Raw genomic sequence first — 27,342 nt, forward strand, 5'->3', positions numbered from 1 at the left:
ATGCTCGTGTGTCAAAAAGAAAGAAAAAAAAAGTATACTGCAGTATTTATAAGTGTAAATGTTGCCATGTATTTACCACCCGCAACCGGTGTTAAAGTGAGAATATGCCTAACGTCACAGTAGTCGTAAATTACCTGCGTATAGACCAGTGGTGTCCAATTATAATCAGCCTGAGGGCCATAACCGTCTTTGCTAGCAAGGTGGAGGGCCGCAGATAATAATAATAATAATAATAATAATAATAATAATAATAATAATAATAATAATAATAATAATAATAATAATAATAATAATAATAATAATAATATATTATTATTATTATTATTATTATTATTATTATTATTATTATTATTATTATTATTATTATTATTATTATTATTATTATTATTATTATACTACAAAAGAAAAATATAAAAATGTATTTGAAATATTAATTCAATGTGATAAATGAGGATGACTAGGAGAGTTTACAAGGGCTGGGATATCTACATCCATTCCTGTGTTGTTGCGAGCCGCAGAAGATGTAAAAGAGAAGAATCTCCAAGGCAGCTTTTGAAGAGATTCTTCACAATTTTCATGGTGAATTGGTATGGTTGGTTTGATTTGATTAATTGAAGTAATCGTTCCTTTCAGCAACGATGCCTTGCCTATAGCTACATTACCGACTGCAGTGTTGCCTTGGATGTCCGGCTCTTTTTGTTGTACAGAAGCGCTAAATGGATGCCTTATTTCGAAAGAAGAGTGGAAACATTAAAAGAATGAACATAAATGTTATCAGTAATAACAATCGTATGTCGTAGGAGTTTTGTGGGCCGCAGAAAACGGTTTGGCGGACCGCATGCGGCCCGCGGGCCGCCATTTGGACAGCTCTGGTATACACGCAAGAATCTTCGTCGTTTTCATTTCCATTTTATATTCCCCGAGTTTTTTTTTATTAGTATGAGACATATTCAGTGGATAATAACAGTGACCAACTGAAGGCTCACCTTCCATCACTATAGCGTCTACAAGAGAAAAATGTAAGTCAAGTGACTTGTGCCTGGTTTTCAATAAAAACTGGATCACTTTGTGCTTTTTGAAAGATATGGAATACAATTTCATACAAACAAGCCCATATAATCTATCGCATTGAAGGAGCAACAGTAGTGTTTATATGTTGACACTGAAGTGGAAGGCAGATCAAAAGGACTGTAAACATTATGCGTAGTAACGTTTGCTCGGAGAACAGTATGCTGGTTTTATACCAGAAGTATATTTAGAAATATACATAAAAAACTATTGCAGTATTATTTTCTCATTAGCAACTATATCACTGCGTGTACTACAAAATGGCATGTTACACGAAATTTGTTATAATTAATTGTCATACAAGGCTTGCTTTTCACTCTATGACATTATTACATTATATGTACTCTTTATTATAATTTAGCTATGTCATACAGGGTTCCTTATTACTCTTTTTTTGTATTTGTATCATCCTTTTTTTTTTTACTTATAGTTTCTGAGGTTCCGCCGCAAGGAAGTTAGAAGAACGAAAGTATATAGCTTATAAACCTATAACAATTCTACAATTTTAATTTTACATGGTTACAATTCTATATGTGCAAATCACAAATATGTTTAATATATTCTTTATACTAAAATAAAACGCATAAATATTATATTTTTACATAGAGATATGACAAACGTATTGATAGCATAATTATTAAATATTTTTAATAATATAAGCATCTAGTGGAATACACAAAGAGGGGATTTAAACAACAATAATAAATTTGTTATTATTAACAACAATTTGTGTTATTTTCTCACTGATTTTCGGAAGTTTGAACGCAAACCTTTCTAAGCCAAAACACGCGCTATTTTTATATTCGTATATCAAGAAGTAGTTTTTAAGCTTTTCGTAATATTACATAAATGAAAATGAAATGAAATCTTTAAGCTTTACTCCCAGGTTATGCCGACTAGACTAAAGGAGACAGAGATGACAAGAAACGAATGAAATGGTAGAATGAAGAAAGCGAAAGGAAACGGGAGAACCCTGAGAAAACCCACGCACACGGTGTTCGTCCACCACAAAGCTTACTTGGTGCGAGCTCGGATCGAACCAAAGACCCCATGTACAAGAAGGAACGCTCTACCACTAAGCCACCGCGGCCCACCATAATATTATATAGAAGAGGGGTGTTAGAACATGATAACCCCCTCTGAATACACGCTGATATAATAAAATGTATTCTAAAACTTAGTTATAATAGCCACATCAGTACCTAGAAGTGATTCTGTACCTGTTCATAAATTGACTTCATTAGCATTCAGAATACAAAAATGATTAGAGGGTCTTCGCGAACTCCCAAAGTGCAAATTCGGATGTTGATTTGAAAGTTCTTCTAAGAGTTAATTAAAACAACTACAACAAATAACACAACACACAGAATGTCCACTACATAGTATTAAACAAAAGATGTCTCACCTCCTCTATTCTTTTCCCATATTTCTTCTTCAGTTCCTGATATAACTCACTGTACTTGTCGACGGAGATTAACTTCACAGATCCTTGAACTGGACCACTTTGAACATTACCGGTATCATCAACCCACTTACAAAACTTAGGAAAAAACACAGCTTTTAGCCAAGTAAGGCTGGAACCATCGTCCGAAGTAGCACCGTATGTGAACAAGTTTACAGCTTCGCTAGTATATTCTGCGCCAAAAGGAAACGTTGTACAAGGTAACTTTTTATCAGAAGCAGATTTTAGAGTAACGTAATTAATAGTGTTTTGTTTTTTATCTGGAAACAAAAGGACACAAATCAGAGAACAAATAAATATTTCATAACATTTCATATTGGAGCAAAATACATAACCGTACTAAAAATAAACGACAGAAAGTGCTCACATACGCACAGTTATGAATTTACAGTGTTCCAGAATTGATAAAATAGTGAAACAACCTTTATATAGGATGTTGGAAAAATTTGTCACAATATTTTGGGAATAGATTCCTCCCATCAAAATAAGCAAAAAAAAAAGTTCATATGGACCCGTGGTCGTGTTACGGATTTTTTGACGCTTATTAATTGTGTTAATCAAGAGAAGAAAGACAGTCTATGCAGTGTAAACTTCAAAATTAATGAACAGGCCTCGTATGGAAATTTTCCAAGAACTCTCTCTCTTCTCAAGCATATACGTATATGTTTGAATGTGTGTGTGTGCAACTAACTTCGATCAAATCGCCCAGCAGTCCTTTTATGGCTAAAAAGAAAGAAGAATTGCTTCACAGAACATTCCAGCAAGAAGTCTCATCGCTAAGTTTAGCCATTGCATCAGTTGGTTGCGTTTCAAGTCAAAGCCGGGATTTTCCCTTTGGAAAAGCAGCACAAGAGATTGTGCGAAGAAAGCAAGTCAGTCTATTGAAGAGACTCGGCTAGGCAGGGGTGCCTTCGCACGTGTCGTGCGTCCTGCACGTAGAGTAGGCTTTTACACGGGCTCGCACCCAGCCCGTCGACCTGATTTTAAGTTTCCAGAGCTTTGTGCCCGTTGCTGTTCCTAAGAAGTTGAAGTAAAAGTAACCAAGTGCCGGTGTTGTGTAATTATAGAACGAGCCTTAAATCTAAATTCATTTTGTGATTTTATGAGTTGTTGTAGCCGAAAAGAAAAAGGGCTAGCAAGCTAGTTTTAAACGTGATTCGATGCAGTCAGTGGACCTTGGCAGGAGCACTTCCAAACAATAATTCTGTTGTGAGCAGCTTAGCTGTTGGATGTTTCTTTCGTATGACACATGAACTGCTGGATTGGATTTGAGAACTAGATCTCTGTAGAGAAGATAGCCCAGAAGAGGAAACTGCGGCTGACTTAATCCCCACCCTCCTTGTGCAGTACGGTGTGCATAGTGAAACGCGAGTGTTATACTGTACAAATTATCCCCTACTCTCATTCCATGCCGCTAGCGCAAACTGTAAGTAGAATTGAGAAAGAATCATTCTTATAAATCGAGAAGGCCACCTAATCAAAGTAAATGATTTTAAGAAAATATTGTTAAATATATAATTTGCTTGTATTTTACTTATTGTATATTGTTTGTTTGATCATAATACATAGTACTCACAATTTTAATTTCACGTTTAATTCTTAGCCGTAATCGTTTGTAGCTTTACAGGGCGTTGTAACAGTTTATAGATAAGTTGCTTTATTCATTATTTTTTACGGCAAGCACTCATCTCTCCCCCGATATCTTTCCAGTGGTCGGTGGAGACGGGGATTGCTTGTATGGTTTATGATCACCTCTTGTGGACGCTGGAAGCCACGAAACCAAAGTTTGGAGCAAGTGAAACAGAAAGAGAGAGAGATAATATGTAGTTGTATTTACGATCAACCCACAAAGGTCGGTCATAGTCGAAACTGCATAGTTTCGTAGATATAGAGTGCCGAAAACGTGAAAAAAAAAATGAACTTTTAAGGTCCATAGTTCCACTACTATAGGAGCGATCGCAGTCGGGTCAAGACATCACTAAGGAACTATAATGCAAAGTATCCAAGTATCCATGTTTCAGAACATCCGGTACTCGCACAATCATTTTTTAGAGAGGCTGTTTGGGAGTACTTGATCACTCTCTACTTACCTCTCTAAAAAATGGTGTGTAAGTACTATAGCATTCTTAAACATGGATATTTGGATAGATCACATACCAGTCCTTCAGTGATGTCTTGACCCTACTACGATAGATACCATATTAGTTGAGCTATGAACTTTTAAAGTTCACTTGTTTCACGTTTTCGGCACCCTATAACTCCGAAACTATCCACTTTCGACCACGGGTCCATATGAACTTTCTTCCTTATTTTGATGTGGGGAATCTGTTCGCAAAGTATTGTGACACTTTTTTTTTTTTTTGTAACACCCTGTATACCAAGATTGTTCACCTTCAATATTCACCTGTCATTGTTTCCTCCGACAAAAGAAGAAAAAAGACAGAAAACAATTTGTAAAGATCAGGATCAATTGTGCAGAAATCTTTCAGAGAAAAACAACAACCTTGTAAGAATTCTTGGAAAAGATATAAGTATACATTATTATTAACCTTACATATAAGAAATGGGATATTCAAAACTAATTTTCAGTTGACTTGTATCCTAAATAAAAATGTGATAACTCATCACAAGAACCCTGGGTAGAACAACAGGCCGTCAAACATCAAAAACACCACAGGAAAAAACAAGAAAATAATGAAAGTGACTATTGACTATTACTGCTTTTATATAAATACTCGAAAGAAAAAAATGCTCAGGGTATTCTCTCTCTTTTGGTTCTTGAACACACTTTGGACCATCGTTCTAGCCAAAGAGAGATTTTAAAAATACTATCGAACCATGAACACAGAACAGGAAGATCCACATCCAGTCTTGGAACTGAATTCCGTATTCACATAAGTTCGTAACATCATCTTAATGGTGAATATACAGCGTGTAGCATAATGCATGACCAAAAGTGACGAGGTGATTGCGGACATTCAAGTAAGTAAAAATGTTCCCTATAAATATGGGTCCGATGCCGCTTCGTTTCTGAGATACAGGGCTCCCTGGTAAAAAGTGTTATGTTTTCAAATAGCGCTAGATGTTCACACGTTAGCATAAGATTGCTGACATCAAAACGTTCCTAAACATGGGAGAGATTCCGCTTCGTTTTCGAAAGACAAGGCGTCCAAGTGTGAAGTCAATTAACGGCGCAGAATTGGAAACAACGGTACCAGGTTGTACTACGTTGGCAACACTGACAACCCAATAACCTCAAATGTTGATTAGATTTATTCTCTATGTTAGTGTAAATGTATTTGCATAGGCATAATTCCACTCGATTGTATTATTCCTGTAATATTTACGATTTCCATTCCCTTTCCCATAATGAGCCATTGGAGGTACTCGACATTTGGACACCCTGTATCTCGGAAACGAAGCGACATCGGACTCATGTTTATAAGAACATTTTTACTTATTTGGATGTCCGCAATCACTTCGTCACTTTTGGCCATGCATTTATGTTACACCCTGTATATACTATCTTTGAAGTAAGGGATACTACAAAATGTGAATATAAAGCCGGAAGATATTGAAAAAATGAAAATGAAATCTTTAAGTTTTACGTCTCACGATTACGCCGGTTAGGCTAAAGACGGTGATGATGAGAGATGAGTGAAATGGTAGAATGAAGAAAGTGGGAGAACCCCGAGAACACCCACGAGCACAGTGTTTGTCCACCACAAAGTCCACACGGCGCGAGCTGGTATCGAACCAGGAACCCCAAGCACCGGAGGTGAACGCTCTACCACTGAGCCACCGCGTCCCCTGGAAGATATTGATGTCACGAATATATGATGCACTAGCCACACTTTCCTGCTGAAGACGACAAAAAAAAAACTGGATGTGTTGCTTCCCCACTACCACGCCTCACTCCAGAACGCAGGTATGGGTTCTCTCCAATATCCATCTCCTTTGCTCTTCTACTGCGTTTGGCACCACTTGTAAAGGAATTATATATATAAATTACTGGCAAAGAAGAACCAGTTTTAAAAAATAGAAGCACATGAAACAATGTGATCACACAAAACGGATACTTACTTAAGATCCCTATTTGAATTGCAGATGCAAAGGCATTATTATCCTTCGGAACTAGTTTTCTATACGTTAAATATATACACTCATGTTCCTCTTCAAGATAAAATTCCTCATTCGTTACTTCTTCAATAATAATTCCGTGTCCACCCAACTTTTCGCTTACGAGTCTTACACCTTCCTCTGAGTCTACAGACACAATTCCCACGTTCTGTACAGCTTCCAGCAAAGACAAAGAGTTCTCGAAATCTTTAATTTTCCCAACATATAAAACAATGGATCCTTGGAGCAACTTATTTACGGTATGTGAATACCTCTCCCATACTGACACTGCATGCCAAAAATTTTGGTTTTGCACAGACGCTGCATGCGTTGCGATTATTGTCCGTTCCATTATGCCTTTCACAAATCAATCAAAAGAAGCACATAGAACGTCATCTGGTGATCGGAAACTAAAGCTAAAATAAAGTAGAAGGAAAAAGATATTAGTGAATAGCGCACTGAATAATAAACACATTTATTTTATAATACACAGAGTGAATAAGTGAATGACTGGACTGGAACTCGAACTCGCGATCTTCGGTATACCGTGCCGATGCGTAATCACTACGCTGCCCACAATAGCCACACGCACTCTCTAACTCCTATAGTCGGTGCTCTCCACTCAGAGCACATGGCTTGTATCACAGCCTAGCTGCTGTGCTGGGAGAATCCAGTGTCCATATATTGAGAACACTCATTTGACGATTGTAATGTCATATATTAATGAACAACCGTTCGATATTACAACCATCCAAAGGGTGTTCTCAATATATAGACACTCTCTAACTCCTATAGTCGGTGCTCTCCACTCAGACCACATGGCTTGTATCCCAGCACAGCAGCTAGGCTGTGGTACAAGTCATGTGGTCTGAGTGGAGAGCACCGACTATAGGAGTTAGAGAGTACGTATGGCTATTGCGGGCAGCGTAGTGGTTAACGCATCGGCACGGTATGCCGAACATCCGGGTTCTAGTCCTCAACCCGTCATTCACTTTTTCACTCTTTGTGTATTATTGAATTCGCACCTACAGAGGATCTGATATATAAAAAATTCGGCTGTTTCTTCCTTTTATTAACATACATTTATTTTATTTTTAAATCATTAATTTGAAATCAACCAAATAATGCTTTGATTTGATTAATAAAGACACATGCCCCCTTGGTATACTCTTTATCTTATTTCAGTTAAGAGTGGCTGACAGAAGAACATAGTTTGTTCCCTAGATGCATCAAATAATTTTGAGGTGAACGAACTGTTCCTTCAATCCAATTTTATCATTTTACAATTAAGCATGCCATTACCCTTATCATTAACAGAAAGCATGTCTTTATCGTCAGATTATATCCGTCTAAAAGATAACAAAACAAAATACTTTAGAAACATATCTAAACCTGTGGTCTGCGACATACATCCGAAGAAAGCAGACACTTTCTTATGAACATTCGTTTTCACTTTATATTCTGTTGTAAACAATAACAAAAAATTAAACGTATATGTTTGATTTTCTGGGTAATCGTATACGTAAATAATACTAACATAAAGATTTCAGACTTCATAAACATGGAAAAGATTGTCTTACAACGAATAACAGCAAACCTCAAACTATATAATTAAATTTAATTTCTATTGTTCTTTCCTTAGGTCAGCGATTATACTGTGAATCCATGTCACTAATAGCTTACTGTTATACTTATTATTAGGAGTGAGTTAAGGTATCGGAGATACACAACTGATAACAAGCATTGGGTTGCCCTGACGGCATGTCGACGACACACGTTATCCTGCTGGAAGGAAAGGTGCTACAAAATATCGAGATAAGTGTGGAGGATAGTATCGGCGACGTCAAGCGTGCACGATGCAGTAGTCATACTCCCCTGAACGAAGACCAAAGATGCAAAAGTCATACTCCCATGAATGAAGATGACCAGAGATGCACAGCCCCACTCTAAACTGCCAGATATGGGACCAATATGGCATATGTAGAATTTCTCGCTCACTTGCACATCTACGAACACAGTCAGGTACCAACCGTTATTCTGTCAGAGACAGAAACGACTTCTATCGCTGATATTACTATCTTCCATTTACCTCCGCACTGCAATCTCTCTCGACACTGCCTAATACAATCTAGGCTATGTGCAGATGTCAAGGGAAAATCGTATAAGAGCAACACTGAAGGTTAACCTGTCTCCAATAACAGACTGTAGTGTTCTGCAATTATATATAAACCACACTGGCTCTGGTTCCACCGGAAGTCCCCGTCCTCAGAGCGGTGTAAACGGTCCTTCTATCTAGGTATTCCCGGATGTGCCATAGGGCCATGTATCATGTGGGGAAAACACCAATGGACCACTGACAATTCGACGAATGACCACTCGGCCTTTCGCATCCAAACTATGTTCTGTTAATTTTTCCTTATGTTCTGTACTATAGTATTAAAATAACGCTTTATGTAGATCTAAAATGACAAAGAATAGTAACTGAAATGCCTGAAATAAATATAGCAAACTCCTTACCTACGTGGGTTCTACTTGCATCCGCATTCATTGTTTTGCACTTTTACCTGCACCTGTATACTGAAAAGAAAGGAAGAAATGTAAGCATCACATACTACCTACATTAAAGTTTGAAACATTAATGTTTAAATCATGCATGTTGTGTGTAATGCAGAGGATAAATGCAGTTATAAAGTTAAACAGTTTTCTGGTCCCTTATATAATTAAATAATCTGACTAGCCTCAGACCCCCACGTTTGCTCAGTCTACGGTCTCGCATCTCTTATGTATCAGCCTTTGCATCAACAGTGAATTTCGTGTATTTGCTCATAATATTTCCTAAATTTGGCCAGCTGGAGGCTTTGCCCCCAGAGACCCGTGGACTTGCTTGGCCTACAGCCTCGCACATCTTATCTTCTCAATTCTGCCGAATTTCAAGTTTCTTTTCCTACTCAAACTATTTAAAACCTAAGATTTTTGTATTACAAGAAAACGTCCATTTAAATAACATGGGAATTTTTTCATCCCCCTTTAGACCCCCTAAAAACTAAAAATATTCACTTTTGGCAATTTTCCTGTGGGTTAGTCTCGGAAAGTTACAATCATGCTAAATTTCAACTTTCCACGTCAACCCGAAGTACCCGTTATTTTATGTCAGTTTATTTAGTTTTATATATAGTAAGGATTATTTTCAGCCATCTTTAGTCATTTTTAGGAAAATAAAAAAGCTTTTCTTGATATTAAAGTTGAGTTGATTTTAGTTTAGCATCCCTTTCAGCAGCGAGGCTATATGAGACGTGGACCTACTGATTAACATGGAATCTGAAGCATATGAGCTCCCGCCGGGAATCGAATCCGGGTCTCCTTCTTGATATTATAGTCGAGGATCAAAAAATAACTTTCCCTATCTTTTACAATTTCTTACTCCCTCACTAAACCCTCTAATCACTCTTTCAGTAATAACGAGCCGGATGAAAGCCATTGTACCAGCTGAAAATTAAGGAATTTGGCAACAATATTTGTAATTATTTAAGAATATGAATTTATGCACGTTTAAGTAATTTGTAAAGTCATTATTTTATTTAGTATCTAATATTAAATGCGCTATTAATTGTATTGTTTCAGTGTTCACTGACATCTTTCTCACCAAACCCGCGGGCAACTCTCGCGCAATTACCTGACTTCTCCGAGTTTCCTCCTCCACTATTGTGTTGTGTAAAAAATATTATAATGTAAATTTCTAATACTGAAACAGTACACTTATTAATACTGAAATACTAGACACACTAGATAAAAGAGTAAGTTAGAGCCTTTCAATTTCAATTTCAAGTATGTCCTTGTTGGTGCTGCTGTCGATGTATGTTTCGCCGTACCTCCCTCGAAAGAGGAGGAACAAATTGCTTTGGCCGAAATCCTTCAATAGCTGGATGTAGACAGGGTTTCCAGATTGATGGACTTCGCTTTGCACTGTCTTGTTGCCTATTTTAAGTAGCCTATGATCTTCACTCGTCAAGACCAAACAAGACCGAATGACAAATTGGCAACACAGCGAGGTCATTCACTTCTTTCCCCAAAGCAAAGGAAAGGTTTCCTCCGTAAGAGAGCGGCAGGGGTGGGGCCAAAGTATGCTTCACATATTTTCCGAGGGCACACTTGCAATAGAAAGGTTCTAATATCACGCAGTTTCCTTCTATCGAAAATTTTAGCTCAGATTGTCTTACTCGTACCATAATCATCAACTACAATCTTCATTACAAAATTTTAACTCTAACTGTGAGACAATTGTTTGTTCGAGTTCTCCTGTGCATTTTCCACTTCCAGCCCTTTAAATATTTGTAATTTAGTAACAAACAACACACTGATAAAAATAACTTCCATTCTTCTCTGACAGTACTCTTTCGGTAAGTAATACAAAAATTATATTGATAGATGGAGGAAACAATTTTTTAACACACTTATTTCTCTGTAAGTGCGAATTCAATGATACACTTGAGAGTGAAAAAGTACTCGACTGGACCGCGAATCGAACCCGGAAGCTTCAGTGTACCATGGCAATGTGTTAACCACTACGCTACCCAGTCCCTCAACAGCCATACATTCCCTCATCTTGAAGTCAGTATTCATTTACTCAGTCGGTATAACTAATTATGGTCTATGGAACCCGGAGGTTCTATGTCGCGTTCATAAAAGCTCTGAACTGACTTTTGTCCTCACCCAACTGGATCTAGTTTCTACTTTTTATTCCTATTTCTGCGAGATCCATCTTAATATTGTCCTTCCATCTGCGCCTAGGTCTTCTTAATAATCGATTCCCGATTAGATTTCCAGTAAAACTTTTAAACTGTTCCTACCTTCTTCCATTCTGGCTACATGACCACCCTCCTTTAGCCTCCTACACTTGATGACCCTAACAAATTTTGAAATGAATATGAAATAAAATCTTTGAGTTTTACGTCCCACGGTTATGCCAAAGGAGACGGTGGTGATGAGAAATGAATGAAATGGTTGAATGAAGAAAGTGGGAGGAAACGGGAGAACCCCGAGAAAACCCACGAGCGCGGTGTTTGTCTACCACAAAGTCCACACGGCGTGAGCTGGAACCGAACCAGGGACCCCAAGAACCGGAGGTGAACACTCTACCACTGAGCCACTGCGTCCCCCTTAACAATGTTTGGTAAACGATATAAATTATGCATTCCTCGCTATGAAGTTTCCGCCATTCTCCTCCCATTCCTCTTGGGTCCGAATATTCGTCTCAGGATCTTGTTCTCAAATACTTACAGTGTATGTTCTTCCCTCAGAGTAAGAGATCATGTTTCGCAACCATACAGAACAACAGGCATCATTATCGTTTTGTATACTGTAATCTTTATATTACTCGACTTAATTTGCGATGACAAAAGATTTTGAACTGAATAATAACACAACTTTGCTACTTTCAGTCAACGTTTAATTTCTTCGTGGATACGTGGTGTGATAATTCGAAACGGACACATAGCTAAACATTTTAGTTTAAGGTGAGGATGGAGAAAGCATATTAACCATAATTTATGGAGAACAGATGCAAGTTTTGGGAAGTAATTAATGTTTAGTTTTTCACTATAAAAGTGAGGGGTATTTCTTCTGTTATAGGACTAGGATAACGAGAATAGTTGTCTGGTAATTTCTAGCCTTCACCTCAACGCCACAGCCGAAATATATAGTAGAAGTTAAACCTTAACAGAAATAGCAATCCGAGGTGTAGAATAAGTTTTTAATGCTGAATAATATATTGTAGAGCAACCATTACATCTAGTGAAGTGGGGATAAGATATATATAGAATTAATTATGTACTTTTGATAAAGTGGATAGTTTCAAATATCTAGGATCAATATTAACAGAGGAAAATCATATTCACGGAGAAATTAAATGTCGACTAAAAGCAGGGAATTCGTGTTACTATTCGGTTCAAAATCTCTTGTCGTCGCGAATTCTGTCGAGGAATTTGAAACTTAAAATATATAAAACGATAATCATGCCTGTTGTTCTGTATGGTTGCGAAACATGGTCACTTACTCTGAGGGAAGAACGTAGACTGAAAGTATTTGAGAACAAGATCCTGAGACGAATATGCGGACCCAAGAGGAACGGGAATGGGGAATGGCGGAAACTTCATAACGAGGAACTATATAATTTATATGGTTTACCCAACATTGTTAGGGTCGTGAAGTCTAGGAGGATTAGGTGGGCGGGTCATGTAGCTAGGATGGAAGAAAGTAGAAACGCTTTCAAAGTCTTGACTGGAAGACCAATCGGAAAACGACCATTAGGAAGACCTAGGCGCAGATGTGAGGACAATATTAAGATGGATCTCGCAGGGATTGGAATACAAAGTAGAAACTGGATGCAGTTAGCTAAGGATAGAAGTCAGTGGAGAGCTTTTGTGGACGCGGCATTGAACCTCCGGGTTCCATAGGCCACAGAGTGAGTGAGTGAGTTAGTTATGTACGAAATCTTAAAAAATAAAATTAACACTAGTTAATAAAAACTTAAAAGGCTAGGTCCGCAATTTACTTAATTACATTACGATTCGACTCTTACATTTTCCAATTCTCTGTGCTCGTTTAGCCTAGCACGCGCCCCTGGGTTCGACTCTTAAAATTTGAACGCATTACGGTGGTTTCATGTTTCATGTAGGTCCATGTTTCTCTATAGCCTCAATGCTGAAAAGGGGCGCTAAACTCCGCAAAACAAAAACAAACAAACTTACCTTTTTCACTACCCATTCACTATCTTCAACAGCTCTCTGGATGATTTGTTGAATTCTTTCTGGATCTGGTTCCGATACATGCTGTTTATAACTCTGAAAAAAATAAATAATAATAATAATAAGACTTTAAAAAAGTAGAAATCGAAAGTAAGTTAGGTAGAATAACGGAATCAAAGAAAGAAAGAAAACACAAAAATAGAAGCTAGAAAATGAAAAATTAAAATAAAGGTCGGTTCGAGTCTCGATCTTCTACTGCATTTTTCACTCTGTGTATCATGTGAAGTTAATGTGCAATTGTACCGAGAATGTGGAACCGTGAGATTACCGCGAGGCAAGCAACAGTATCTTGATAGCCACGCAACAGACCAATGTGATCGAGCGTAGTCTGATGCCACCAAAACTAAATAGATTCTGGGAGAGGTTCATTCAGACCCCTTCTGATGCTAAGTTCAGGGCGTCGTGCATCGTAGAAATGTGTCAAGTGTGTAATTCTCATGTAGGTCGTGCCACTGCGAATTGTATTATAAGTCCTGCGCCCACCACACCAACGTCAGCAGCTAGAAACCGGCCTGCCGCGAGAAGAACCCCGCCACTATTTTGTGTGGTTCGGCGTATGGCGACCTCTGAAAATCCCCAACAATCATGCGATGCCCAGGAAAATTCCGCAGGCGCCGACCTACCGTGAAATTCACAGCGGCTTACGCCTCATGATCATTAGTAAAAACAATATAGACGCCTTGAAAACATGCCATGTGGCTGAGCGAAAAAGGATCTGCACGAATTCTATTGCATTATGGAACAGGAAACTGGAATTTCAGCAACTTCCTTCTCTGATATCACTGTCAAGAGTTCAGATATCAGCCCAATGGAATACTGTGCTTTCGGGTTCCTCAAGCGGCGCCTGTGCCATCATCGGATCCGCACCGTCTCTGGTCTGTGTAAGCGTATAATGAAGAGTGATACAATATCCCTGGTCTCGTGCGACGTATGGAAGTTGTTTATTATTATTAATATATTGCTTATAAGAGCTACTAAAAACATCTTTTTAAAAATAATTATGCTTTTCTTGTGTAGATATTACGCTAAATAACATATGCTTACTGAATTGAGCTATAAAACTGAAATACATAAAAAGTATAGGCCCTTGTTGTTCCACATCACCCTACACACCCTTATTTTTGTATCATTACTATTTAAACCAGTGATAATGCGCATTGCTGAAGCAAGTGATCCTCCTCCTCTCTAATTTCAATCCTAAATTATATAAATAAGCTCCTAATGCCAAGCAAAACACACATTATGTTTCACAAAAATCGAAATATTGTCACAAAATTCTCACGGAAATACTTTATTTACAAGCGAAGGAGGAGAGGGACTCATTATTGATCCATTGCAGCTCCATCAGTTGACTGGGAATCCTCTGAAAAATTTACACTATATTCCACCAAAATGGAATAAATTTTATAAAAGTTATTGTAGAGGTTTTTACTTTATTTTATTTTTATTTGTTTATTTTTTATGATAATGTCTGTATATGTGCATTGGGCGAGGAGATGACAGAATTGCCTGCTCAGTTTTGATTGATCAAGTATTGTGGATTGTGTTAAGAGCCTCAGTACAACACATTGTATCAAAATTGAATAACTATTACATAGAAAATTTTGAAAAGTTCACCTTCCTTTTGACGATTGATTTTAAACCTAAATAGTAGAGATGATTGTGAAGCCTCAAAAAGATATGTGCCATATTACATCAATTTTTTTTTTTATCATCCTATATCATCTATCATGGAGGTAAATTCACCGCTCACTGCTAACGGTGTTTAATTCAAAACATTGAAGATTGGGAAAACAAAATATTCTAGTAACCTAAAATAAGTCAAATAATTTCCAACAAAGTTACCGTGGAACTTTTAAAAAAATACATCAGGAGAAAGGGGATTATACAGTCTTTAATCTTCTGTGATAGGTCTCTCCAGAAGGGATGATTCGGAAACCCCAAATATTCCTTGTTGCACCAAAATCAAACATTGTTATAAAAAATAAAATTTTCGTATCTCACATGTCTTAAACTTGAAGGGGTAGCAGCATTTCATTATTCCCACAGTTTAACCTCAGGCTGTGGGGATTATCGGAATCCTCTTTTATAAATGTACAATACGTTTTGTCGAAATATAATAATTTTTGCATAGATTATTCTGCGAAATAAATTGTACGGATAATGTTCAAACTTGGAAAATATGGTTGATTTCACCGCCTCCTCCCACTGACCTTTTCACGTCCTTATTCTTCGTCGATTGCAACCCCAAACAATAGCGTTATTTCAGCATGTTGAAGAAAAGAACATATCAAGCTTCATTTAATCGATTAAGTTTTAAGAGAGTTATCGTGAAACAGATGGTTCGGTTCCAAAGATGTATAAAGAAATATATTTCTACAGCTGACAAAAATAAAAGGAAAATTACATGTAAAAGGATAGGCACCACTTATTATAGTGGATGCCCTCTTCCTTATTATCAACGTATTCTTTCACAAAAGATTTACACTCGGCAAAATTACATTATATACAACTGATACAGATGAACTTATAGGGCGCCACCACAAACACTGCATGTCTTTTTCAAAAATTGTTACCTAATATCGTACAAACTCTTACTCTATCATCAACTTCCTATTTTACTGGGTACAATTGACATTCAAGAGGCCACCACAAAAACAGACATATGTACCTTTTTAATCATTTTTACTTGTAATTAAAAATCAGTGCATATATTCCTTCTACGAATGGATTTGATAGGATTGGCAATGATAAGACGATGCATTAAAAAAAAAAAAAAAAAAGATACGCTTTACAATGCACGCTCTAGTTGTGCATCGATAAGTAGGACCGACTGAACTTTTAAAAAAATACTTATATTTAAAAATACGTGAAAATTACCAAGTAAAAGTGAAACCCGCAATTAGAATACGAATACTTAAGGCAATGAACGGATACTTAAATGACAATCTTAAAAAGTAATAAACTTCGCCTATACCTAAGAAGATAACAGCACTTAACTATACGTATCACCAGACAATTTTTGGAAATACACTACATTTATAATTATGGCGATTTTTCTCCAACTCGCAGTAATAAAAATATTTGACTGATATTTATTATCTCCCCCCAATCTTGCACATATAAGCGTGCAGTTTTACTATATGGATCCATAATATGGGTAGGAGTACTAGTAGGAAGAGGTTAGAAACCCCACAGTGGTTGGTTGGGTTCTGTTCTCGACATAAAACGCAAATTAAAGAGTTGGGGGAGATACCAAATGCCATCCAAATATTTAATATCATGTTTCAAACATGTAAGCCTTCAAAAATGAACCACGAAGTACCAAACCATATTCATTTATTATGAATGTTTATGGATGCAGTTTCCCAAGTAATAACAGTTTTTTAAAACACTATCAGGCCTTATACATTGAGCGTCATTACTATTCTTGAATCATTTCATTATTTACAATATTGAAACCTGTTATATTGCACAACTTAGTAATATATTATCTAACTTACTTGTCGAATATGATGTTTGTAATATTCTTGTGCACCTTTGGGCAATTTTTGGCATTCTCTGAGTAAATGCTTGTACAATGCCTTGCCGGTTGTTATCTTGGTACTTTGAAAAACGACCGACAAAAATACCATACTTTAGATTTCTAATTAGTAAATGAGTTACTTTTTTAAAAGATATAAAATATTACGAAAAAAAAAACTAAATCAATTTCTTCTCATTAAAATCACAACCTTGTACTACGATTGCAACAGCGCAATTTTCGGTTCACTTGTTCTCAGTATGTCAATGTTGCCAACAGGTGCCTTCAGAAAATAATTAAATGTCATAAAAAAAAGACGGTGTTGTAACAGAAATCATTTTGGGGAAGAGCATAAAAAAGGAAATGATGTATGTAGAATTTGTTGATGATACAGTTATGATGTTAAGACTTAAAGAAAAATTAAAGATCTAGTGATGATACATACATACACCCGATAATTTTCCATACAACTGAAGAAGTATAGAAAAATTACCAGAAAAAGAACTTACAGACAGGGAAAAAGGCGTGCATCAATAATTGTAATGGGAGATTTCAATACAGTTGTGGGAGAACAACAGCAAGGTAATGTCGTAAGCAAATAAGTTTAGGCGAAAAAATTAAAGGAAAGAGAGAGACTGACCAATTTCTGTAGACAAAATTCACTAGTTATTGGGAACAAGCGGGTCAATCAGCACAAGGGAAGAAGATATATCTAGAAATCCTCAATAGACGGCCGAAAATATAAAATAGACTATGTTGTGAATCAGGAGAGGTATTGGAATAGCTTGAAGGATGCGAAGACCCTCCTCGGGTCTTTTCTCGGATCTTTCCTCGGCCTTGTGCTGGCCGAAGTGGATATTCAACTGAACAATGTAGGCAGAAGAAAAGTAGGCAACAAATGTTGAATACTGAAAAGTTGGAAAACGAGGAAGTAAGAAATCTTTTTGTTGAAAAATTCGAAGAAAAATACTCAAACGAGGAAAGGATAGGTGCAGATAGTTGGAGCATATTAAGCTTTGCATACAGCAGGCTACAGAAAAAGAGCCCTGAAGAGAAAACGGCTAAGAAACCATGGAAAAGATGTTACAGAAAATGAGAGAAAGGAAGACTTAGGAACAAGTTGATACAGAAGAGGGCAGAAAGATGTACAGAAATCTAAACAACGAGTTACGAGCATAGGCGGAGCTAGGAATTGTCTGTTGTGGGTCAGTGGGGGGGGGGCGAACTTTTGGTCGGTCTTGGAGGTCTTGGAAGGTGGCCATCTTATAGGTGGCATTTTTATTATTATTATTTTGTCAAAAAGTTGGGAGCAATGCTCCGCCCATGGTTACAAGGTGAAACAGACAGAGCAAAGGAAGACTTTTACTAAAGAAGATGCGAGGACATAGAAGATTTAGAAAGAGTTATGACATATGAGGAAATGTACAACGAAGTGAAATCTATAGAACTTTGAATGCAAAAAGGGGTATTACGATGCCAGCAGAAAATAAGAAGGGAAGGTACTCATCAAAGTCTTAGGAATATGGAAAGAATATGTTCAGGAGTTATATGAAAGTAGATATGGACCATGTGGCCTAGATGTCGAAGTAGAAAATGAAGTACACGACGATTATAAAGGATTTAATATTTTTCGGGATAAGTTTGGACGAGCTTTATCTGTGATTAGATGTGAAAAGGTAACTGCGATATATAATATATCTAATTCCTTAAGAATATGACGAACAAGTTCAAGAAAAATATGTTCCCATTCTGCAATGAAAGATATGAAACAAGAGGGTGGGAACAAGACTTCCTGAAAACGGTCATGATACCTATATTTAAGAAATCGAACCCAAAGAGATCTGAAGATGATAAAACTATTAGTCTCACATCGCATGAAGCAAATGCTTCGAATACTGAACTCAAGGTTGTACGGAAGAACAAATGAAAAAGTTGAGAAGGGGCAGTTCGGGTTCAGGGAAGGTAAGGGCACACGAGATTCAATTGGATTATTAAAGGTGATCAGTGAAAGGTTTATAAGGGAAAGAGGTGTATGCAGGGGCGGATCCTGGGGTCCTGGAGCCGACTATTTCAAGGAGGCCCTATGTTACGAATAATTCAAGCGCATAAATTTTCTTTGCTGCTTTCACAGCCTCATAAGCTTATAGAAATACCAAGAACTATGCTGTAATATTTTAATGTGTTCCAAGTTTAAAATAATTAGTTTAATTACATTCATTATTAACAGTTAGATGCTCATTTACTGCAATGTAACACACAAATGCATATACTATACAAGCAAAATGGTCAACAATCCTTGGAAAAACACTAATAGTGTAATAGAGTATATTTTATAATAGAGTGAAAGGAGAAAAATCATATACAAATAGATAAAGCTGTAGAAGACTACATTGTTAGAAAAGTTTTCTTCCTACATTTTTGCTCTGCAAAGGATTATATTATTTCATTAAACGATAGTGAAATGACAGAGATATTTCGAGGAATTCTCACCACAAGTTCGAGTCCTGTGGATTCCTATGAGGGCTTAGGCGTTCATGACAATCCGGGATTCGATCCTTTATGTCCTGGACGTCTCCTTTAGATTTTATAGTGATTCGGAGATTTTACCAAAGCTAATCATATAACCACTGGACAGTACGGTTCAGAGTTCAGGTCAGAACATTCTGGGAAATTGACATAAAGACTGACTCTAATCGTATTCTCAATGCCAATATAATTTAATAATACGAAAATCATTTTGTTGTATATGCATTAATTATTTACGCTGGAAAGAAAAAGTAGATTAAATTCTCTTAAACTCTAAAACATAAATCTTAGATCATTGTAATTATTTTGGTAAATTATTGAAAAGGATACGTATAAATATAATTTCTTGATTTTAATTAATAACACTGAAACATCACTAACACAAATTAAATTACACAGTGGTACTTTGACTTGATCAATTTAAATATAATAACACAATTTAACATTTGGCCCAATAATCTTATTATGATCGCGAAGACGCGGTAGTCGCGGGATACCGGTTGAACTTCACTGTTACTTCACGATTGCTTCACTTTTGTTAGCTCCTTGGATAATTTGGGAGGGGAGGGAAAGATTTACTGGCAAATTCATGAAGAGTGGTAGTTGCTTGTAGAAATCCTTGTTTACGACATTCCATTTAATACGATGTCAAATTTCTTCCTTTTGGGTTGGACCAGCTGAGTCTTCTCCATTGTGCGGCTAGCTCCTTGGTGTCCTTTTATAAGCAACACTTACAAACAAATGTTTTAAACTTAGATTTTCTTTTCTCGGCAACATTTTCGTCTTAATCAACGCACCATATATTGTACTTAGTATTGGTTCATCGTTGCACAATTTAGACTTTTGGTGCGCTAAACACTGTACTTGACTGCATTACGAATGTACCATAGTTCGCACAGTCTTGTTCGTTGTTATATGTCAGACTAACTCAGTTTTTCTTCCCATCTTCCCGTACTTCTATCCAGCGAAGAGGCTCGCAATGCAACCTGTTGATGTCAGAGCTAAAAATAACTATGACAACTTATCGAAGGGAATGTTTGGAGACAAAGTTTGCTTTCTAGGCTAGATTCTAGCACCTTATTTGGAGAAGCGAGAGGGTCCACCAAGACTTCCATCGCAGACACGACGCACACACACATATATCAGGTGATTCCGTTAGTCCGTACCAGGCCTTTAAATCGAAAACGGTCCTAGATATGTACAAACTGAAAAACACGTATCCCTTTAGTTGCAAAGGAGAACAGAGCGAAGTAAAAAGTTTCGTCCCAGGGTCCTCGACGGGGTCCAACTCAAAATTGTCAAATGGAACGAGGGGTCAAGTGGTATATCGCTTGAAAGCTCTTGTAAAAAGAAAGAAGCTACAACAAGTCCCGATTCTCTACGATCTAGGGATGGTATCGAGACGAGACGAGACGAGACTTTGTACAGTCTCGGTTGATCAATAACGGTCTCGGTCTCGTCTCGAGTAAAAAATCACCGTCTCGGTCTCGGTCTCGTCTCGGTCAACAGATGCTTGTCTCGATCTCGGTCTCGAGTACCAAGTCTCGGTCTCGTCTCGAAAGTCCCGAAAGTCTCGAAATAAATAGTGTGAAATTAAAATAGTGAAAGTATTAATCTCGTATAGTCTATCGTTTCCGCTTCTTTTTTCCTTTCACTTTGACTTAGAATTATGGTATGGTGTACCTCTTCATAGCTAATTTGCTAGTGCTAATGCTTTCCATGTGTGTATTCCAGGTTCAATGATCAGTGGGTATATCACCCTAAAACCCCAATAGTAACCCATATTTCACTTTCAGCAATAGACTTTGTCTCATATTGCCTCAGAACTGCCTATACAATTAAACTCTATTAAATAAACTCCAGTACTATACAGTAGTTTATTTCCTTCCTTTGAATCAGAATTGTTCAATACCACCTAACGGATAACACAACACACAGCAGCACGAATGTATTAAATCGTACCGAAATTGAAATTTTACAATTTCTCATTTATTATTTAATACATTCTGCTTTGACTGTCATTTTAAAAACAGAATATAACGTTCATTATCTTAACAAATAGGGTAAGTTATTACTACAATATACGTATTTTGTTTCAAATTGATGAAATGCTTTATTACCGTTTCACATCTCCGTGTTTAATTGACTTTTTGTAACACGAACGTCCTGAACTTTGTGGTGGGAGCTACTACACTCATCTTTGCTATGTGAGGTCTCGAGTTGGATCACAAAACAAGTTAGATTCAAAGTTCGATGTTTCGCATAGTTCGCGTCTCATTTTAAGTGCATTCTGTTTCTTATACAAGTTCATAAGGTCGTAATGCATTACGTAAGCCCATATTCAGTGCCGTAACATAATCTTATTCCTGAGCTCTCAACGGTGAATGTAATCTTTATTCGAGAAAACTAATCGTGCGTTCATTACGTTGAAATTTTATATTGATTGAAAATTACTTGCGAAACTTGAACATGCATATTAGATAAGTATATAGGTAATTAGAGTTATCTGTATCTATTTTTTCTCACTCGCCAAAACAAATGATTCTTAACTTTCTAGTTTTCTTTTGTATTAATTTTCATAGTTTTGCTGCAACATGATGGATTGAATAGTCAAATATATTTTTTTCGCTCTACGACTTTCATTAAATTTTGGATCTATTTTTACCCTACCTTACCTAGAAAAAGTTATATATATATATATATATATATATATATATATATATATATATATATATATATATATATATATATATATATATATATATATATATATATATATATATATATATATATATATATATATATATATATGAACTTTAGAAGTAGACTATGCTAAGTCACTTTTTGGTTGAAATTGAGTTAACAATACTTTTTTAATAGACTGTTCTTTCTAGTGGTGTAATAATGTGAGTCTGAAAGCATCTTACTACTTAGTAAGTACTTAGTAAGTTTCAAAAACAGTACTATAGGTCTTAGTTGAGGAACCGGTTTTTCGCTTCTCTAAAATTACGAAATTATGACTTGGTCCAGATATAATACAATCATCACCATTATCATAATAATAAACCATTATCAATCCATTGCTGGATGAAGGACTTTCCAAGTCTTCTCCAACAACTATCTAACTTGGGCAATTATTTTCCAGGTTTCTTTCGGAGTACACACACGCTACTTTTTAATCTTCGTATCTGGCAACACTGACTGAATGATTTAAATCAACATAATGTGAGGACCCTATTTGGTCTAGCGGCTAGCACGCTTGATTTCGGTTCGCGTGGTCCCAAGTTCGATTTCCGGTAGGGATAAAGTTGAACGACCGAAGTGGTTCGGATTCCACTATAATCATTCGCTCCACATCTCCTTTAGCCGCCCTGGCATAACTGTGGGATGTTAAATTAAAACAAAACAAAACAAGAATGAACACTGTGTATTAAAAACTGTAAGTCCTTGAATAATTGCATATAGTTATATGGTATGGATCGAGTTTGAGGTGGTCGGTGGTCAAACTAAAACAAAAGGTGTAATTAGAACCTTTAATTAAGCACGGTCACTGGCGGATCCACGGAGGGGGCGAAGGGGGCGACCGCCCCCCCCCCCAAAGGTCTTTCTTTTTTTATATTTTCAGCATTTATCATTGGCAAATATAAATATTGAATTTTCACGACCGATTCAATTTGTGCAACAAGCCTATCCGTTTTTTCACGAAGCTTTGCAGCTCTTGTAAACAACGCAGACGGCAGTGTATAAATGTTGCCAACTAACAGACTAAAAAGTTTATAGAAAACCTCGAGCTAACAAATTAAGAAACAAACCGAAGAGCGGGAGATTGAAAATGAAATGGCATGGACTTCTGATAGATTACCAAGATGCATTTTCTCTCTCCTGAATCTTTGAAGCAGCATATAAATATAGACAAAGAACACTAGGAAGCATGGCTGCCCGCAGCGGGGAAGGGGCAGAGGGGATGTTGCCTCCCTGGGTTTTGAAAGGTTTTTGGAAGTGCATGTCAAGACATACTAATTTGCTTACTTAAATGTTATAACACTTAACATATTCATATTAAATAATATAGTATCTGGTATTATAGATTATTTACTGTAGTTAATAAGCATACGCGCGTAAATAACTGTTGTTTTACTTGATGTATTATGTGCCCTCGTGTATCAAAATATTGTGTATTCGCGACTGAGTTTGTGTGTCGGTCTTTTGTCCCCCCTTCCGTGGAATCAGTATTTTATCTCCTTGAAAAAGTCCTGCGGACGTCCATGCCTGGAAGCCGGGCTGAACAATCTCTTAAATTTTCCCTGTAACTGCAAATCATGGCTAATCGTGGTTGACGATAAATCTTCGTCCTCTGTATATCAGGGAGTTCGCATTAATGGTTCAAATGGCATTAATGGTTAATTATCACTACTAAATTTTATTTAGCCTGCCCATAGCGTCAAGAGATAACATAGAAAATTAGAATCAGAGCTATTGGATCTTACTATGTTTTCTAGTCTTTGTTGTCTTACTATATTTATTAGCTTGACTAGCAGATGTACTAAAACATATGCTCTTTTACCCCCATCCATTTCAAAACTCTGTTTCGGATCACTACATGACTCTCAAGTAGAGGCAAGAGAACATGTGGATAATTGTTCATTAAAAAAAAAAAAAATAGAGTTTATTTATTGAATGGATTACAATTTTAGTATCCCTTGAAGATTTTTTTTAGATATTTTGTTACTCCTGAGAACGGACAATCATTCTTACGACTCTTAAATGTTCATTTAACCCTTAACGTACCAAGCCTAACTTGTCAACGTTGTTTACCAAGCTGAGGTCTTTTGGGGACCCCAAGTATTATTTTAATATCTCAACATAGTATTGCAACTCAAGTTATTATTTTTTGGATGTCTAAAAGCATACCTAAGTTAAATGAGCATTGTTGACATCAAATATTATGTTTACTTGAGCAATATTCAGTTTTTCGTACAATCTTATACTTTTGTGTTCGTAAATCTGAAATACAAGTTTAACATTGGAGCTTTTACATTTTCAAGTGTGTTTTTATTTTTTGTATTTTTTTTTTTTTTAACGAACGCATCGTTGATCTAACTATGTAATAGATAGTATATCCCAAACGGATGCAGGACACACATAAAAATCCAGAATAAATTGATTCTTATAGTTGCAGCAGTATCACCAAATATCGCCCTCTGGGGTTCCTAGAGGACCCCGCTTGGTATGTTAAGAGTTAAACCCGATCGTTTCTTTTAATCGATATGCGAATTATAACCAGGGGTAAAAGTGGGGAAACGCGGGAGAACGCCATCCCCGACCTCGGAAAAATATGTACGACGTCCCGCAGTTCCTAAGAAATTAAAATTGGCAAGGATAGGCGGGGGAACGGCGTGACGTCATGCCGCTTGCTACCGTACCCCTACCTTTTCAGATCCACTTTTACCCCTGATTATAACATACAGAATTAACATCAGACGTTACGCTACTTCGAATCGGTGAAATTGCTTTTATCTTTATTTCTTACTTATCTTTAAAATAATAGGCCTACAACTTGTTATATCCAATGAAAGGCTCTCCAATTATCTGAAGTATAATGCATTTAATATATTAAATAGAAATTTAGTACAAGGGCTCAGTTTTTCTTTTGGGTAATATAATGAACATTTGCATCTGAAACAAAAATTAATTCTGTGGGGGTACACCCCAATCATTTATTTTTACTTCCTCGTGAGGCCTCAAAGAGACTAGAGGAAATCCCAATAGGTTCAAAGTGGTTATTCAGCTGCAATATGTGTTGGATATAGGTTAAATTAAGTTTCAATATCAAAAAGGACGTTTCTGCTATAACATTTATTTTAACAAAACCATATATGAATTCAACAACAACAGAATTATTAAACGTAGAGAACAATAACCATGAAAAATTCTCATAACAAATTCGTCGTCAGAAACGTCGATCTTTCGATGCAGAATTATCATTACATTTTAATGAACTTCGGAGTTGAACAGTTATGTTTCAATTTTAATTTTATAAGAATTAAATGTCCAAAAGAAGTATTTAATATCACTAACCCAGTTTCACTTAATACGCAATACATTAGCCCATATTGCCATAAATAATAAGGCATCCCCAATCAAACCAAACAGTCAAGTTAACTATGTGAAAAAGAAAGGAAAAAAATAAAAAAAATACAAGAAAAATAACACAAGAAGAATGATTCAAGATTACTCATTATCCTATGCTAATATGGACTATAACAATTATAACTTACGATACCACGAACTCCTGTTCTAGAAATCCACACCGAAAGATATGTAATGGAACGCTATTCAATCACATTTTTTAAGTTCAATATTACTGTTCCATTCACTCCGTCTTCTTATCTGCAAATGCACCTGACACAAGTTGAGTATTCTTACATCAGTTCAACTAGTTCCAACTTTTGCCACTAGATGTCACTATGTCTTTGATACGAATAGAAAGCATCTATCACTGCCTACCTCTAGCGACTAAACTGGTAACTACTTAATCCACTTTCTCATATCAATCTAAATGCTCACAATCTTAAAGTCTTTTTTTTTTCTCCAATTCCGTTACACATCCCAGTTCTCTGAAACTGACTAAACGGTCTGACTACGATTCTAAAAAAAAAAAAAAAATAAAAATAAAAAAATAAATCAGAAGTGAGCAACACTTGCAATGAGCCAAATGACCATTATTCTTCCATAAGAAAATAGTCCCCAAGAAATTCCACTTGTTCAACCTAAATAGCAATTATTGTATTTTTAAATCACACTAAGAACATTTTAGTTTCAATTAAAAGCACATCTCTATATGTGGATTGACATCTTACACAAAAATTTAAATTTAACAGGAAAACAGCTACACCCACTCACAAATACGCAGAGCGCGCGCTATATTTGATGATGGCCATGCAGGCAGGAAGGTTACCAGTGAAGGATTACATGCACGTGCAGAAGCAGAAATATTGCGGGAAACAGACGAAGCATTTTCTCCTGCACCAATCGCTGAATACTCGTGCGCGGAGTGATACAAATTGAGTTACGCGGTTTGTTTTTGAAGAGTGCAAAGGTTTGTGAAAAAGCGAGTAGGAGAGTCTAATCAAAATGTGTGGTATTAATAATACTTAATACAGACATTTTAATTATGAATACTTTTGTCTCTAGTTCCTTAGGCAGACACCATAAGCCCCAAAAGAGCGAATATATGATTCATTCATTGGACGAACAGCTGTAGAAAGGAGGGTAAGACGGCTCACTCTTTGAATTAAAGACGTATATTTTAAAATTGTGTCCTAGGAAAAGGATATGAAAATGAAATTCTGGTCCCGAAACTTCAATTACCTTTACCTGAATAAAGAGAAATGTAGGAAAAGAGCTGGGGATGGTTCACTAAAACGCCTTACAAGGTGTTTGAATTTTGTGACAGAGTTTTAGCTCAATTCAGTTCTATATGAAAGATACAGAAGGAAGAACGCTAAATATTGAACCATAGTAACACATATGAGCATTTGCTATATTGAGCGAGCCCGTATTCCAAGCAAATTGGGGGTCTAGAGGCGAAGCCTCACTCTAGGCGAAGGCTAGTATAATATAATTTTATTGTTGTTATAGGAATAACAATAACTAAGGTAATTGAGAAAAAAAATGATCTGTCTCTGTTGGAATCAGGCATGCCAAAATCGGAAGGATCAACTCACCATGTCCACTCACTTTCCAAACAAAGATCTTACTTGAATATGGGCCCACTTAATTCCGGAATATTCAGAGTTCCATGGAGTTCTAATCCTTTACATAAGGAGGATGAGACAGCC

General features: G+C 36.6%; 1 protein-coding gene across 1 annotated transcript in view; it reads right to left on the reverse strand.

Moving 5' to 3' along the window:
- The window catches only part of LOC145694415 (putative tRNA (uracil-O(2)-)-methyltransferase), a 31,531-nt gene extending 4,888 nt beyond the window's left edge, over nt 1-26,643 (reverse strand). Inside the window, exons 1-5 of the mRNA XM_081770613.1 lie at nt 25,780-26,643; nt 13,396-13,488; nt 9,167-9,226; nt 6,614-7,065; nt 2,474-2,790 (exon numbers count right to left, since the gene is read on the reverse strand). Of these exons, the coding sequence (XP_081626739.1) occupies nt 2,474-2,790; nt 6,614-7,001 (705 nt within the window). The 5' untranslated portion in view covers nt 7,002-7,065; nt 9,167-9,226; nt 13,396-13,488; nt 25,780-26,643. The remainder of the gene's footprint in view (nt 1-2,473; nt 2,791-6,613; nt 7,066-9,166; nt 9,227-13,395; nt 13,489-25,779) is intronic.
- Between the last annotated feature and the right edge of the window lie 699 nt (nt 26,644-27,342).

Source organism: Thermobia domestica, chromosome 9 (genome assembly GCF_964235325.1).
Source record: "Thermobia domestica chromosome 9, izTheDome1.hap1.1, whole genome shotgun sequence".
NCBI classification, from domain to species: Eukaryota; Metazoa; Arthropoda; class Insecta; order Zygentoma; family Lepismatidae; genus Thermobia; species Thermobia domestica.